This window comes from Harpegnathos saltator, unplaced genomic scaffold (assembly GCF_003227715.2).
Source record: "Harpegnathos saltator strain DR-91 unplaced genomic scaffold, Hsal_v8.6 scaffold795, whole genome shotgun sequence".
Taxonomy (NCBI): Eukaryota; Metazoa; Arthropoda; class Insecta; order Hymenoptera; family Formicidae; genus Harpegnathos; species Harpegnathos saltator.
In genome coordinates this window covers 37,002-55,000 of record NW_020230643.1, presented here as the reverse complement: position 1 = coordinate 55,000, position 17,999 = coordinate 37,002, and the positions used below count along the sequence as shown (strand labels likewise).

Here is a 17,999-nt window from a genome sequence, read left to right as displayed (position 1 = left end):
ATAACCTATTGATATTTATAATATTTTTAGTTTTGAAATCATCTGTTACTTTTTCTTATAATATTTAATAATAACAAAAGATCACTAACTGAGTGTATATATAATATTATATATAATAATATGTACAACAGCATGTATATATTTTACCTTACTCGCCGAAGCGACTACAGGTGGAGGTAATGAATTGGAGAATAAATATGGTCTACTTCTTTGTCTTAACAAACTGACAATATCTTTTTTAGTAGTAGTATAACCACCTGCTGCACCACCAAGAGCCTTTCCTAACGTTGAATTAATAATGTCAATACTACCAAGACGATTATAATACTCTTCTGTACCTCTAGATTAGGATAAAATTAAACAAAATTAAATTGTAGCGTAATATCATAATGTGATATTAATATCTTGATAATATAAAATAAAATAATTATGTACAAGCATACCTGCCAGTTTTACCAAAAATTCCAGTAGCGTGACAATCATCTATGAACGTAATAGCATCATATTTTTCGGCAAGTTCAATTATATCAGGCAATGGTGCAATAGTACCATCCATGGAAAATACCCCATCGCTTACAATAAGACGTAAATGTGCTGATTTGCTTTCCTGAAGCTTATATTCTAAATCCGCCATATTTCTATGTTTATACCTTGAGATTATAAATAAGAAGCGATATAATAAAACATTAACACGTTAAACGTGGCAAAGGATTTTCCAATTGTGCTACGCCGCACAGTGGGAAATTTCGCTCACTTTTTGGACAAAAATCTTGTTAAAGCTCAATCCTTCATGAAATTGAATGATTTTTTATTTAAATATTCGTAAAGACTTATACTTTAAGCTGGTACTGCGGAAATTTAGTTATTGTTAAACCTACATTAAAGAAAGATGATCAAATACGAGTAAACCTAAAACTCATATATCAACCATATACTCTTAAATATTTAAAACGTAGAACCTTTAGCCTTAAACTCTTAGAAGTCTTCTACAATAAGCAATTAGTCAAAAACCGTAAGCAAATTGATCAACCACAGTCGATAATTTAAAAAATAATCGAATATGATTCGTCAATTTGCTTACGGCTTTTGACTAATTGCTTATTGTATAAGGTCTCTTAAACCCTCAAAACGCTTTAACCCTAAGCCCTTAAACTTAAATTCTTCAATCCTAAAGGCTAAAGGCTACGTTTTAAATGTTTAAGAGTATATGGTTGATATATGAGTTTTAGGTTTACTCGCATTTGATCATCTTTCTTTAATATAGGTTTAACGATAACTAAATTTCCGCAGTACCAGCTTAAAGTATAAGTCTTTACGAATATTTAAAAAAAAAAATCATTCAATTTCATGAAGAATTGAGCTCTAACAAGATTTTTGTCCAAAAAGTGAGCAAAATTTCCCACTGTGCGCCGGTCTCTGCGGACCAGCGCTGGACTTTCCGTTTAGGCTATACCAGTCCTTATGGACTGGCATTGAACTTTTCATTTAGGCGGCGGTCCTTAAGGACTAATAGCATCAAATTTAGAAAATAATACCTTATATTATTAATTAATAGTTTTTAGCAAAACAATTTAAATAAACATTTTTCTTATAGTATTTTTATAGTATTTTATTTATATTTATAGTATTTTCTTATAATATTTAATTGGTTGCCTTTTAGATCGGACTACTCTAAAGGAGGATGTTAAAAAGAGGCCATTTTTATCTCTGCAAGTGTAAAGTGAAAACGTATTAAAGAAATGTTATTTGGACTATTTAAGAGAGGAAAGTGACATTTACTTCATCCTGAAATGTTGGGAATATGGATAGAATGAGCACAGTTCAATTCGTTTCATCTTTTGACGACAGGAAGCGTGTACGCATAATTTCTTATATTTTAGAAAGTATTTGATCGATATTCATGAAACTTGGTGTAAAGGAGTTTTGTGTAATGTTCTCGTTGGAGTTTAGAGCCAAAAATTCAAAATTCAAAATGGCGGACTCAATATGGCCGCCGTGAAACATTTAAAAAATGCAGATATTGTTCAAAATCTATGGTTATATTACAACGGTGTTTGAAAGCGCTCTTTTCAATTTTGTACAGAAGAACTCAAAATTCAAGGTGACGAATCGAATATGACTACCGTAGGTCAGAAATGGAAATATAATTCAATATTCATAAAACATAAGTTTTTGATGGCTTAGCTTTTTAAACAGAGACAATGCCCTCTCTTTACTAGTTCCAGAAGAAAACCTCAATGCACGAAAATCGTACTTCCAACGTATTGAGACTCTTGAAATAGACGTCTTTCCTCAACTTGACAATTTACAGCTTCAATTGTACTCATGTGGTAAATATCAAATAAAAATGGCGCGGAGTTACTATGCGGACCACTTGAATAAAACGAGAGATTTTGAATTTGAAGTGAATTGAACAAAGGAAACTACACACATTAACTACCGTAAATACGGAATAGATGTAGACTTTATGAATGGCATTCTATTCAAAGCTCACTTTTTTTTATTTATTATTTTAATAAATAATTCAAACTTGAATTACCAAAGATGCGATAAATAAATGCAACTTATGACTTTGAAAAATCTTGAGTTTACAATACATTGCTAATCGGTTTAGACACAATGAAGTTGGAAGCTCACAAAATTGGCAAAATTGAAAGTCATTACCGAGCAACTTTTGCAATAATAATATTCTAGGCATTCTAGGTTCTAGGCATTCTAATTCTGTTAAGTACTTTATCTACCTGCTTGTCGATAAAACAATAATGGCTGGAATTGATACCATTACTGGGCATAACACATCATTCAATAAGTTCGTAGGATGACATATAAATGGCGCTATTATTGACAAATCCATATGATTTTTAGGAAGTACTAACCTTCAAATGATACGTGTCAAAATTTCATGATAATCGAACATTTAGTTTACAAGTTACAATAGTTTTAGTGACGCACGACGTCGACTCGTTTTAACAAAGCTTCAGTTTCGGCAATCACTTCTTCATTGGAGCTAAATCTCTTTCCCTGGAGCTTTCCCTGCCGATTTGACTCTGGAGTATAGTGATGAATCTATGTTTCATCCATTGTCACATACCGCATCAAAAAATCCTTTTTATTGCGCTGAAACAGCTCCAAACAGCCCGCTGAATCGTCGACGTTGCTAAATCGTTGCTAAAACGAGTCGACGTCGTGCTTCACTAAAACCACTGTAACTTGTGAACTAAACGTCCGATTATCATGAAATTTTGACATGTATCATTTGAAGGTTAGTATTTCCTAAAAATCATATGGATTTGTCAATAGTAGCGTCATTTATATGTCATCCTACGAACTTATTGAGTGACATGTTACTTGCAATTGCAAAATCGAGCAACGTGTTGTAGAATGCTGTTCCTATGTTGCCATACTAATCTTGTTTTTCGGTAAGGCGCGCCTTTTAGCCGCTATCCTAATTCCCATTCAACATCTGGACGACTATTTTAATACACAGCTTTCATCAGAATCAGAGAAAGATATAGACGACGAAAACTGAATAGATACAGTTTTTAATATTTCAGGAATGGCAGAGGTTATAAATAGATTATAAATATGTTTTTATTCTACGTAGTTTAAATAGGATTTAAATAGAGGAAATAGGATCTGCTGCTAACAATATGTTTATATCCCACATAGCATTAGATCTCCAAAGTATATCCTAATTTGATCAAAATGATCCTATTATGTTCCAAATGAAAAAGTTATTCATAGGAGTACCTGAGAACATGTGCATTGGTTACAAATTACATAAGATATCCACATAACATCCGTAGGATATTCTGTTATCCGTAGGATAGTGTGTTAGTTGATGTTTACTGAGAAACAGCGATACACTGTTTTTTTATGGTGCAATATTCATTTGATACTGTGATCCATTCGCATACAGTAATTAGTTTTTGTTTTCATTTATTAGTTAGTTTTCATTAACTCATTAATGTTCGCTGAGATAGAAATTTCTCGTTGATTTCAATGTTATGAATTTTTATAAAAATGCTCGAAAATTTTAATTCAAAATATATTACTAAGAGTTTTCGAGGTCGCTCTTTCCGAATCCGCTGCGAGAATCATAAAAAAATGAGTGTTTGTATTGGTTTGTAACGGTTTTTTTCCAAAAAATGCGATTTTTTCTCGTCAATTTTTTTTTAAATCATGGATTTCGTCTTGATAAAAATGTTGAATAATACTGAAAAGTACTCCAATCGTATCTTTAAGACTCGTACTTAAAATATATGTGGTTCTGAAAATTTTTGCAATTTCAATATGGCGACCATATGTATGTATTGCCATAGATATCGCCGGATTCTTGGGAACTCGGTCGAATAACTCGTTATGAGTGTATTTTTATGAAAAATTATCTAAAATAAAAGTCCTGTTGATCGAGTTCTTTCATGTGATAGGCCCCAAATTTAGGTCATAACGAGTTATTCGACCGAGTTCCCAAGGATCCAGCGATATCTATGGTGATACATGCATATGATCGCCATATTGAAATTACTAAATTGCAAAAAATTTCAGAACCATATATATTTTAAGTACAAGTCTTGAGGATACGATTGGAGTACTTTTCAATAATATTCAACATTTTTATCAAGATGAAATCCATGGTTTAAAAAAAATTGACGAGAAAAAATCGCATTTTTTGGAAAAAGAACCGTTATAAATCAATACAAATACTCATTTTTTTATGATTCTCGCAGCCGATTCGGAAAGAGCGACCTCGAAAACTCTTAGTAATGTACTTTGAATTAAAATTTTCGAGCATTCTTCAAAAATTCATAACATTGAAATCAACGCGAAATTTCTGTTCCAGCGGGCATTAATGGGTTAATTAGATATTAATTCATTAATTAGATTTAACATGTATTGTTTATGTCTGAACAATTGATATCCAGAGAGCATAAAGAATACAAAAAGAAGTTAGTCTATATATTGTTGTGTCCGAGCCACAAGGTTTGTGGCAGCGTCTGTTGTCCGTGAGCCTTAGGCATCTGATGCTGATTTTGACAACTGAACGAAAATTGTCTGGACGGAAAATCGGTAAAAAGAAAACAACAACAGCTGACAGGGAGTCTCTGACTAGCTGTCATCGAGGACAGACGCGAGAATTATCAAATAGAGAATTATTCTTGTTTAAAGCTTGAGCGAGCTGCGCTGTAAATAGTAAAGCTTGTTATTCTTACGCGAGTGTTTTCATTTACCTGAGTGCAAGCGCGAGTGCGACAGTGAGCACAACATTTTGGGGGCTCATCCGGGATAAGAAACAACATCGTTCAGCATCTGACGGAAGTGCGAACCAGAAAGGGAGTTATGATGCATTCGCCGAAAGTAACCCGAAGCCAGGCTTTGACAGCAGCATCAAATTTAATAATGGTGGAGTCGAATCAGGGAGCTGAAATAAAGGCAGAAAATTTACAAACACTTCTGCGGGAAGTGCAACAGCTTCGCGAGGAGCGATAACAGGAGTGGCAGGAGCTCCTTGAGTTGCGGCGTTGGAGGAGGACGGAGGAGCAGGGACAAGGGGAACCCGACGAAAGGCATGGGCAGGAAAATCCAGGCCAGTGCAATTCTGTTTCTTTGAAATTAAAACCTGATATTTTTGACGGAACTGAGCCATTCTATGAGTATGTCGCGCAGTTTGAATTGATAGCGCGAGCAAATGCGTGGTCGGAAAGAGAAAAAACGTTAGTTCTCACGGCTAATCTCAGAGGAAAGGCGCGTTCTTGAAGGTCGGTTCTTGAAGGTGTAGGAGAAAATTTAAATTATGAGGGAATGAAATCGAAGTTAGAGTTACGGTTTGGGGAACAATTCTGCTTTCAGAATTATTATTTTCAATTAACAAATAGGAAAATGAAATTCGGGGAAGACTATGCGACATTTGGGTATGAGTTGGAAAGATTGGCTCGTTTAGTTTATCCCGAATGTTCGTTCGAGGTGCGGGATGAAATTGCTTGTGCGCAATTCATTGCGGGAATGCTTATAGGGTTTGTGAAACGCACCTTACAATTAGAGGGGATAATTTCTTTAAATTTAGCAATAGAACGGGCAAAGATAGTGCGACCAATTTCTGGAGGCGATTTTTCGCAAAAACGACGAGAAAATGGGGAAATGCTATCGGAAACACGAAAATTGCAGTATGTATAGGGTGCGTACGGTATTTGAGGACACTCATATATGTGAATGTAATTTCTGGAGAAGAATTTTGTTTGTTTTTTTCTTGTCAGATCATCAATGGAGGACTATAAAATAACGCAAGAAATGAAGAGACATGCAGTTATCGCCGCTATATGCGCAAAACACACCGATTTAGAAATCTCCAATTTTCTCAATTGTGCCTGATCATTCGTACATAAGGTTCGTCGTGAATTGGAAGCATCAGCTGGCGATGTAGAAACTGTTGCAAAACGCAAAAAACATGAGGTTTGGAAACTACTAGAAACACACAATTTGTCCAACAAGTGCAAGAGATCGTTGACGAAAGCCCTTCAAAGTCCATGAGGGCCATTGCGAGATCCCTGAGTGTCTCTGAGAGCCTAATCCGTCGAGTTGTCTACGAAGACCTCCGCTATATGTCCTACATTATGCGCAGAGGACAGTTTATGTCGGCATAAACTCGGGAACAGAAACTTATCCGAGGAAAACGTCTTTTGAACAAGTTTAAGCACCCTGAAGTTCCTAACATGTTGTGGTTTTTTTCTGACGAAAAAAATTTCGACCAAGACCAAAAAATCAATCGGAGAAATGATAGATGGTTATGCTCACATCCTACAGAGGTTCCCCGTGTTATGCACACGAAGTTTCCAGCAACTGTCATGGTTTTAGGAGTTGTGAGCAACGAAGGACATGTTATGCCACCCCACTTCTTTCGTCAGGGACTTCGAGTGAATGCTGCTGCCAACATAGAAGTTTTAGAAACAGTTGTGAAACCCTGGATTGATAATGTACGTGGGGACAGACCATACATATTCCAGCAAGACTCTGCTCCTTCACACAAAGCCATGACGACACAAGATTGGATGACCGAAAATTTCTATGACCATATTACCTCAAACTCATGGCCATCTAACTCCCCAGACCTTAATCCCCTGGATTATTACGTATGGGGCATAGTTGAGCGGGAGACCAATAAACATCCTCATAATAATATTTCATCACTGAAGGATGCTATAACAACAACAATGATCAAAATGAACAAAGAGCATTTGATTCGGGCATGCAATTGTTTCCGACCCCTGATTGAGTCCGTTATTACCACTAATGGGGATTTTATTGAGTAATTGTATAGTCTAGGAGTCAATTAACGTCGTGTAAAAATTTCATGGAATTATAATAAATTTTGCAAAAAATATGAACAAATTAGTTTTAATGTCAATTTGTCCTCAAATACCGTACGCACCCTGTATAATAAGTTCGAAGGAAGAAAGGGATTTTTCATGGAAAGAAAGGGGAAATTCTCACAGAGAGAAGGGACAAAATAGGAAATATTGGCAATGTGGGAACACAGAACATTTTCGTGCGGACTGCCCAACTTTTGTAAATCAGCGTCCAAAATAAAAATTGCCGATTGGAACGGAGTCGATTTGGCAAATGCAAGTAAAACCCTGATTAAAAATAAGTTTAGATTTAGTCGTGCAACAGATAATTTTTGTTTTTCAGGAAAAATAGATGGTAGGCCTTGTAGATTTAAGGTATTAGGTTGTTGCAGATGAAATGGCCGTTTTTCAAAATTCAAATTTCCCGGCTAAGTAGTTCAGCTCTTTTCATGCAGTTGTCGTTGCATGCATGATATTTGAAAAGTATATGCCCCACACGTAAATTCGCGTAACTTTACTTTTATCATATTCTTTATATCGTTGAAAATCGCTGTCTTTTCGACATGGAAAGTAAGGAAATGCGGATAATATTGGTCATAGTGCGGCCGAGGCAACGCGAAACATAAACACTGCTTTTGGGAAAGGTTCTGTAAGTGATCGAACCATTAGACGTTGGTTTGAAAAGTTTCGGTCTGGTGATACAAATCTCGACAATTTGCCTCGCGGCCATGCCCCATCAGTGATTGATGACAATATTTTGAAAGACATGGTTGAAGCAGACTCGCGTTTATCAGTTCGAGATATTGCACACAGCACCAACGTTCACTATTCCACTGTTTCCCGACACCTAAAGGCCATGGGGAAAATGAAAAAGCTTGACAAATGGGTACCACATGAACTGACTGACAAGGAGATGCCACGAACTGCTAACTCTACTTTTGAATGAGCTATAGTGCATTCGAAAGGGGAGTAGGGGAAATCGAGAGTATAAACCGTGTCAGAGCTTTTGGGTGTATGGGCTTTAGTTTCGGAGAAAATTTATTGTAAAATGATGTATTTTTCAGCTGTACGGTAAGTACAATGGATAACCATAATTTTGCATGAAGCGCGCTGGCTGTGCAGGTTAGGCGTGCAGCTACTATTTTGCGTCCGTGCGAGCAGAGTTCAATTCCCCGTAGTGACAATTTCTTTTTGTTCTTTTAGAATAAATGGTTGTTTATGAATTAATTGTAAATTTATTTATTTATTATTCGTTATAGTAAGAGAACGTATACATAATGAAAAATATCAATAAATTTTGTGTTTTTATTGTACTGTGTCTTTATTCATTATAAAATTCCGACATCACTGTACAATGTTGCAGGTGATAATTTATATAAAAACATTCGAAGCATAAATGGATCGCACCATGAACATTTTATAAACGAAAACTGCGTATTGCAGATACATTTTTTCTTATGTACATCCGGTGGAAAACACAATTGATTAACATTATAAAATATATTACGTTTATCTGCTAATTTTGACGCGTACCAAGCGAATTCAATCATTTTTACATATCGCGGAGCACATAATAAATAATGAGTTAATGATTGAATTCGAATTGCATCATATCGCGAATTTAATTCTTTCATTTCTTCGCTAACATACATTTTCCTAACATTGAAACGAAGCTTTCGAATAATTTTCCAGCAACCTCTTTAGCCGAATGCGTAAATTTTTTGGGTACTTCAGCATAAATCAAATCAAATTTTATTAGCATATCTGCAAAAAAGGAAATATCTTTGTATATTTCTGCATATGTTCACAAATATGAGTGTTTATAAAAATATACACACAAATTATTTAATTATTGTTATTTGATTATTAAATTATTTAATTATTTATTACCTTTAAAATATGCAATGCTATCAGTTAAATCTTCTTTTGTAATATCACACTTTGTCAATGCTTGGATATGTTCTTTCAAAAACAAATCCACACTTGACCCTTTTATTTTTATTATATAAAATCAATTTAACACAAAGGATGTTCGCAGACTTGCTTACTGATCGACACACGTGAGAACAGTCAGGGAAATCCAACGGACTTTAGGGTCACGGTCCTAACGGTTGTTGCCTGTGCGCATGTGCCACAGACAAATACTAGAAACTTCTTAAAAAGTCCGTTATATGTCCGTTTTATATAAATCACCCGCAACATTGTACAGTGATGTCGGAATTTTATAATGAATAAAGACACAGTACAATAAAAACACAAAATTTATTGATATTTTTCATTATATATACGTTCTCTTACTATAACGAATAATAAATAAATAAATTTACAATTAATTTATAAACAATCATTTATTCTAAAAAAAACAAAAAAAAATTGTCACTACGGGGAATTGAACTCTGCTCGCACGAACGCAAAATAGTAGCCGCACGCCTAACCTGCACAGCCAGCGCGCTTCATGCAAAATTATGGCTATCCATTGTACCTACCGTACTGAAAAATACATCATTTTACAATAAATTTTCTCTGAAACTAAAGCCCATACACCCAAAAGCTCTGACACGGTTTATACTCTCGATTTCCCCTACTCCCCTTTCGAATGCACTATAGCTCATTCAAAAGTAGAGTTAGCAGTTCGTGGCATCTCCTTGTGAGGTATTTGAGTGGGTCCTTTAAAATGGGACACCCTGTATATCTTGAGAAAAAAATACTTTTAGTTTAGTACTGCAGGAATGTTAGAATATGCGTGCGATTAGAGCGAAGCAAGTTTTTAAACTCGCCGCGATTGTGGTAGTGCTGCGTGGTGTCTTGAGAAGCAGACGGGGAACATTAGCGACAGCGGTGAGAGAAGAACGAGCGAAAAAACAACATACAACGAGAGAAGAGCGAGCGAAAAAACAACACACAACAAGAAGAAGCAACAAAATAAGGACGAAAAGAGATTGTTTGCGAAGTGCGAGCGAAAATACAGTCCACTATTACCTCACAACCCACTAATATATATATTTTCTATAATATATTCGTGTAAGGCTTGATTGACCCGATTCCACAGCAAATTTGGGGGCTCAGCCCGGATCAGGACATCCTAATCTGCCACGTTGGTTGTGAATCGTTGTCGGACTGTGATTCCGGTAAGTAACTTGTGAGTAACGTCGAGATACAGAGGACCATTGAAAATGGCTGATGATGACGATAATACCACAATTGACGTAGACACCCTGAAAGTCGAAGAGCTGAGAAAAGAGCTGGCGAAGTTAAAACTGCCATGCACTGGCAGTAAGACTGTATCGCGTGAACGATTAAGAGCAACTCTTCAATATAATGAAGACGATGCTGATGAAGATGATGCTGACGAAGAGAACAGTGATTCTGAAGGAGACGATGACGAGGATGCAGAAAGTGAGCCAGATGCAAAATTGTCAAGAAAGAAGCCTATGTTGCAAGTCCTATCATTCAAGGACGTTGTTCGCGAATCTGCTTGGAATCATGAGAACATTAAATGAGATTTCAACGAATATTCTCGGATCTAGCAAGCTTGACGATGTTCGAAATAACAGTTAGTAGAAATCGCGATCAAGCGACACACGATTTCCAAAATAAACAGCCGAATCATAACGTCCAAACTAACTCGCTCGCGCTATTGTAATTCGAACATTCAGTTTATCTCAGCTAAGTCGTGACACGGCTAGAATGTTCTGGAATTTCTATATCAAATATAGAGCCTAGACCGACGAGATATATTGGCGGCAAGAAAGAGATGGTGTGTGTGTGATTCTGGAAGACCAACAACTCACTTCGCGCTAGCAATCGATTCTTTCTCGACGTCTGATCTCTTGCTCAGGTCCTCTCGCGCCTCTTTGTCAGCGGTTTGCGAACTCCTTTGCTCACGAAGCAAAGCCGATCAATGCGGTTTTTTATGCGCGCGCGATAGCCGTTGTCTTCTTTTTTAGAATTTTTGTTATTTTATTTTGTGCTTTTTCGTCAGCTCGCGCACCAATCCGAATAGTGCGGCTCGATTGTGTGCTAATTTGGCAATTAAATTAAATTGATATAAATTCAGTCTGACCAAGACGGCCGTGTGAACTCTTTCGCCCGTCCACCCAGCCTCCTCAGCGCCGTTCAAGCGTCGCTTTCATCGACCTCGTTGCCTAGCGCTGGACGATACTGGGAAGTCGCGGCGCGGTCGACCTCGCGCTATTCGGCGATGAAACAGACGTAGAAGATTTGATGCAATCATTTAGTGGTGATGACGGACGAAACATTCGCCAATGGCTAGACGAATTAGACGAAACAGCCGAAATATGTGGATGGAAATCACAAAAAATAATCTACGCAAAGAAACTTTTGCGAGGATCGGTCGAAGTGTTTGTTTCCTACGGGAGACATTTGAAGATGTGAAAAAAATTAAAGAAGTCTCTGATTTCAGAATTCGGAAAAGCTGTCAATACTAAAACGGTTCATCAGGAGTTGACTCGTGCAAAGAAAAGAGTTGACGAGACCTAACAGGAGTATATGTATCACATATTAGAGATAGCAAGTCATGCTAATATCGAAATTGAGGCAAAGATGCAATACATAATAAATGGTATATCCGACGATATCTTTAACGAAAGTGTTTTATATGGTGCACGAAATTTGAAGGAACTGTGCAAGAAGCTGCTTCAATATGAGAGTATGAAGGTGCAGCAGCAGAAGACCTCAACGACCAGAGAATAAACCAGGGCGAAAACCGAAGAAACTGGAGACAGAGAGTCGAAAGCCTAAGGACAAGAAACGATGTTACAATTGCGGTGGTAGGAATCACCTGGGTATGAGCTGTCCTCATAAGAAGAAGAGAGTCAAATGCTTTCAATGCAGCCAATTTGGACATGTAGCAGCAAAATGTGAGAAAACAGTGAACCTAGCCACATGAATGAATGCAGGGTAGACATAAGACGAGATAATCGTATTTATAAAACTGTCGTGATAAGGGCCATCAAGGCACCGTCATTCCCCCACCCCCCTTCCACCCCTCTTCCACCCCCCTTCCACCCCTTTTCACCAGCACCACCTCGGCGGGGGAGACCACGAGACGGAGCCGCAGGGCCCCGAGGCCCAGCGAGGCAAACGGCAGTAGGAGAGGAGGGCAGAGGAGAGGAGTCCTACCTCCCCTTCCCCACTCCCAGCGCCGACACTACGTGGCGCAGCCAAGCGCGGGGCAGGCCACCAGCTCCCCAACCTTTCGCCCATCCCCAGGACGGGGATCGGATGACAGCAAGGGGGGGGAGTGCATGACGACTATTAGTCGTCGTCGCTAAATGCCTCCCCTCTCGGCCTAAAAGACCCGCACGCATTATGTGCGGGTCAGTAAAGAGGGGGTCCTTGGGACTGACCCCCTCGTCTTTCAGGCGAGAGCTGCCCGGCGGCTAGGGGACCTTTTCCCCCGTAACCGCCGGGCAGGAGGGTGGGGTTCTGGACAGGGACTCCCGGAGTCTCATCCAGTCCTCTTAGAAAGGGAGCGGCGAAGTAGTGGTGGCCTACCTCGTCGCACAACATCAAAGGCGGCGCCCTGTCTGGCTGGGAACGGTGGTCGAGATCGACTTCGGTCGGCCTCCCACTTCCCAGCACTACAGACGGGACGTGAGGGGTGGAGGAAGAACAGTGGTTGAGGAGAAGCTTTGGCTCAGTCTTCCCCTCTTCCAACCCTCAGGGATAGACAACGTAGCCGTCTGGACTCGGGGCCCCGATTGCAGTTATGCGGCTCCGCGGCCCTGAAGCAAGTCCCTTCGCAGTGCCACTTGGGGAGGTTTTAGCCGGTAGGGGTCCGGCATAACCTCGGGCCTTTCTCCGAGGGTCCGAGGTATCCATGATGGATTCCCTTCTCGTAAAAAAAAGAAATATATATATATAACACAATACATGTTACGCATTTACTTGGCGCTTTTTTTTACCTTTTTGTTTAAAAAGGTAAATTTTATAAATTTTACTTGTAAAATTAGGTTGAGAAAAAGATAATTTTGGTTTACATGTTACAAACATATATTAGGTGTACAAATGAATAATCCAATTTTTTCAGCTACATTCAAGGTTTATTTTAAAAGAAAGTAAATTAAATTGTTCAATTAAAGTATTCGTCGTTGCTTTCTATAACTTTAAGCCAGAGCTGGAGACTAAGTGCCCTTTTCGGCCGGATTTCAAGCGGTGAAACCCACCGTTCCCCTTCCACCGCTCCGCGCTCAGCGGCCGAGGCGACGATCGCGGATCGCTCAGGCCCATCGCTACGTAAGATGTCAGCTGGAGGGTACCCTCGTGCTTTATTATAATTATAATTTTTTCCTCCCTTAATAATCGCTTTAAAATATATATGTTTATGTGTTTTATACACACATACATATATATGTATATATATATATATATATATATAATTACAACATAATGAAAAAATGACATAAAAAATATATAATTAAAGGATTATTGCAATAGATTTCCACATCACCTGTGAGGTACTATTGCTGATACGTTTTTTTAAAGTGCTTTCCCAAGTAGGCCTACTCCACTAAATAATAAAGAATAAATACGATAAAATGTATGGCTCGGCAGGAAAACTAGATGAAAAGAAGTAAATGATTATTTGGGAACAAGTAAACTAGGATTTCCTGGGTCGTTTAGACTGTACTATAGATGATATATCCAAAGACATTTTAGAAGAACTAGCTCTCATCAAGGAAGAAAGAGAAGTACCATTTAAAGAAGAACGTTTATTAAAAAATGCGTTATTGCAGCGGTCGAATCATTTGGAGATTCGATGATTTTCGAAAAAGCTGCAAGCATTCCATTAAATCTGTAAAATCACGGATAGATGATACAGCTTCATCTCTAAAAGAGAAATTAAATTGTTCATTTGCGTCTTATTCGTATTATTCATTATGTATTTATGAGAACACCGATAATCGGCATATGGATCAACTGTGTATTTTTGCTCGAATCGTACGTAAAACGATTTTTCACATGTCAAAGACCTCTCAGACTTTGTATCGTTGCAAGGGAGAACAACAGGTGTTGAAATCTTTAACGCTGTTAGCCAAACTCTGCAAAAGTTTGACATTGATTTCTACAAATGTTCGGCTGTAGTCACCGATAGCGCAAAAGCAATGATAGGTTTGAAGAAACGGCTTCTTTGAACAAATAAGACAGCAAGGTTTTAAAATCTCTGTTACTCATTGCATTATTCATCAAGAAGCGCTGTCTTATAAGCTTAACCCCTTGACTGTGAATGACGTAAATATGCGCATGAAAATTTTTCCTCTCCGGCGTACTCTCTGCTCTAAAATTTTGTTTCCCTGCTGAGCAATACATAAAATAGTTCATGGTTTATGTCCAAAATATCTACAAAACAAAGTTGAATTGGTGCAAAATATACATAGAAGAAATACAAGACAAGTGGGGAAATATAAAGATAGGTAGATGTAAGACTACAGAACAAAAAATGATATTACATGATGGGATGAAATTATATAATTCATTGCTTGGCAAGATAAGGAGGAAGAGAAGGATTCAAAATTTTAGAAAGTTGCTGGCGTGTCATATTAAAATGAGGGAGAGAGCAACATATATAGAGTAGTTTTAAGTAGTGGTGTTAAATATAAGAATTAACAATGTGGAAGTGTATGTACTGGCGATTATGTATTGTGTATTATTATTATTGTAGCTATGGCAGCTAATAAATGACAATCATCATCGTGATCATCTCTCTCTCTCTCTCTCTCTCTCTCTCTCTCTCTCTCTCTCTCTCTCTCTCTCTCTCTCTCTCTCGCTCTCGCACATTTTCTCCTATTGTATTCTAGCATTTTCTTCTTTCTTTCACTCTTTCTCGCTTGCTCGCTCGTATTCGCTGTATGCTTCTTCAGCACTCTCGTAGCTCCCCTGGTGTCGGAAAAACGAAACGCATATCCCCACTCCTCCGCGTCCGAAGATTTTTTACCGAACCGAAGTTTTCCGTGATTCGGAATTTATCTTAAAATACTTCCATTTAGAGACAGCGTACACAGAAAACACACTTTTCTTTCTGTTTTTTGAAGCCGAATCTATTGGGACTGAAAAAACTTCGATCGGTTTAACCGTTGCTGAGATATAAATTTAAATATCTCATCTCATTTCAATTCGCAGTTTCGCGTAATATAGGCACGGTGTACCTTACGCCGTTCGGGCACAATTTCTTTGCGCTTGAACTTGGCGCAAAGCACTACCGTGCCTCTTGATAGATTTTGAACAATATTTGCATTTTTTAAATGTTTCATGGCGACCATATTGAGTCCGCTATTTTGAATTTTGAATTTTTTGTTCTAAATTCAAACGAGAAGGACATTACACAAAACCTCTTTACACCAAGTTTTATGAATAGCGGTCAAATACTTTCTAAAATATGAAAAGAGATTATGCGCATATGCTTCCTGTCGTCAAAAGGTAAAACAAACTTTACTCATTCTAACCATGTTCCCAACATTTCAGGATGAAATAAATGTCACTTTCCTTTCTTAAGTAGTCCAAATAATAATTCTCTAATACGTTTTCACTTTACACTTGTAGACCAAAAATGGCCTCTTTTTAACATCCTTCTTTTGATTATCAATGTTATTATAATTTATATCTACATTGTCGAACAAACTACTGTTTGTAATATTCGATGATGTTGATTTTTGTATGGCAAAAATAATTTACTCGATGTATCACTTCCTGATTTTATCAGCATTTAAAATTTTATAGGCAACAAAAACTTTTTAAGATAATTGATAGATGTGCTTTAGAAAACGAAACTATACTGCGTCTTTTGCGCTGACGATTCGTTAGTCGTCATGACATTTCATTCTGCTTCTCATTATCTTCTAGCTGTACTTTAACTCACGCGCCGCTTGAACGGTAAGGTGATAAAAATGGGTGTCGCGTTTAATGTGCTAGTTTAGAAAACTTATTCATAAATAAATAATAGTTAAAAAGTGAGCTACCTATACTTCTTCGCCTTACACAGTCGAATACCATCAATGATAGATGCGTGATTTAATTCGTCGCTTAAAATTGTATCATCAGAAGTCAATAAAGCTTCAAAAATCCCAGCATTTGCATCGAAACAAGATGCATAAAGTATAGCATCTTCCCTGCCGTGAAATGCGGCGATTTTTTTCTCTAATTCAACATGTATTTCTTGTGTCCCACATATAAATCTCACAGAACTCAAACCAGCTCCATATTTATCCAGTGCAACTTTTGCTGCATTAATAATATTTTCGTTGTTCTGAAAGTTGAAGATTGAAAAGAATTATTATTTTTCTAATTTGTTTCATTTTTTATAAAATGTAGTAATAGAGGAGTTTCTCGAGAGAGATAAAATTATGGTGAAAAAAAAAATGACAAAAACAAAAGTAAAAAATATAAAACAAAATATTTTCATAATAGGTTTCATTCTTAACATTTTGATGACTGCACATTTTGCCTGTTGACTGTCACTTGACGCCGATATTTCTTGCGTATGTCGTTCTCCCCTAACGCTGACACTTTATATTTAATTTTTCTCAATATTTTATGAAAAAACTGCGCTGAAGTTATCTTTATAACTTAAATTTAATTTATTAGGTGTATAAATAAATAATCTAAATTTTTCAGCTAAATTCAAGGTTTATTTTGAAAGAAAGTAAAATATATTTGTCAATCAAAATATTCGCGTTTGTTTTCTATAACTTTAAGCCATTTTTCAGACAGCTGAGGAATTTCGTGTCGGAAAAATGTTGTCTTTGGACACGATAAAGTCATCAAGCTATTTTCGAATCTCATCCACTGATTTGAAGTGAGTATCGGACAAGGTATGTTGTATCAACCGGAACAAGTGATAATCGGTAGGAACGATGTCTGGTGGATGCCGGGTGCTGCAAGACTCAGCCAAGATTCATTATGTTTTTGTTATAGAAGCAATGTGTGGTCTAGCGTTATCATGCAACAATTTCACAGAATATTCTTTTTTGCCACTATACAGGAGTTTTCACTCCCATTCTTGATTCAAACGAATTAATTGGTGTTAATAGCGGTCCGCAGTAATTGTTTCATTCGATTTTAATAGCTCATAATAAATCACGCCCTTCATATCCCATCAAATGCAGAGCAGAATCTTCTTTCAGAAGTGCTTTGGGTTTGCGACCGACGTTGATGGCTCGCCGGGATTTACCCATGACTTTCTGCATTTCGGATTGTCATAGAGTACCCACTTCTCATCGTCCGTAACAATTTTCCATAAGAAGGATTTTCTACGCTGCTTATTGAGAAGAGGAAAACACTTTACCACTCGTTGATTTTTGTTGGCTTCAATGAATTCATGTGGAACTCATTTTCCTTCTTTCTAAATCTTCCCCATCTCGTATAAGCGTTTAGAAATAGTTTGTTGCGTTACTCGTAACTACTCTGCAAGCTCTTTCTGTGTTTGTGCTGAATTTTCAGCGAGTAGTTGCTCCAAAGCATTGTTGCCGCACTTCCGAGGGCTTCCAGGACATTTTTTTACACTCATTCTATATTTGCCGCTTTTAAACCGTGTAAACCAAAATGCACATACATCGTACGATACAACACCTTCGCCGAGAAAGGAATCAATTCGCATGCTCTTGCAGCATATTTTCCTTGTTGGAATTCGTAAAGAAT

At 37.4% G+C, this 17,999-nt stretch overlaps 1 protein-coding gene across 2 annotated transcripts in view; it reads right to left on the bottom strand.

The window, feature by feature from the left end:
* Gcat (Glycine C-acetyltransferase) overlaps window positions 1-17,999 on the bottom strand; it is a 48,755-nt gene that overhangs the window by 15,557 nt on the left and 15,199 nt on the right. For both annotated transcript variants that reach the window (XM_025306649.1, XM_011147337.3), the window contains exons 3-6: window positions 16,322-16,608; window positions 444-650; window positions 148-340; window positions 1-5 (exon numbers count right to left, since the gene is read on the bottom strand). The exon at window positions 1-5 is cut by the window's left edge and continues 173 nt beyond it. In XM_025306649.1, coding sequence (XP_025162434.1) covers window positions 1-5; window positions 148-340; window positions 444-650; window positions 16,322-16,608 — 692 coding nt within the window. The remainder of the gene's footprint in view (window positions 6-147; window positions 341-443; window positions 651-16,321; window positions 16,609-17,999) is intronic.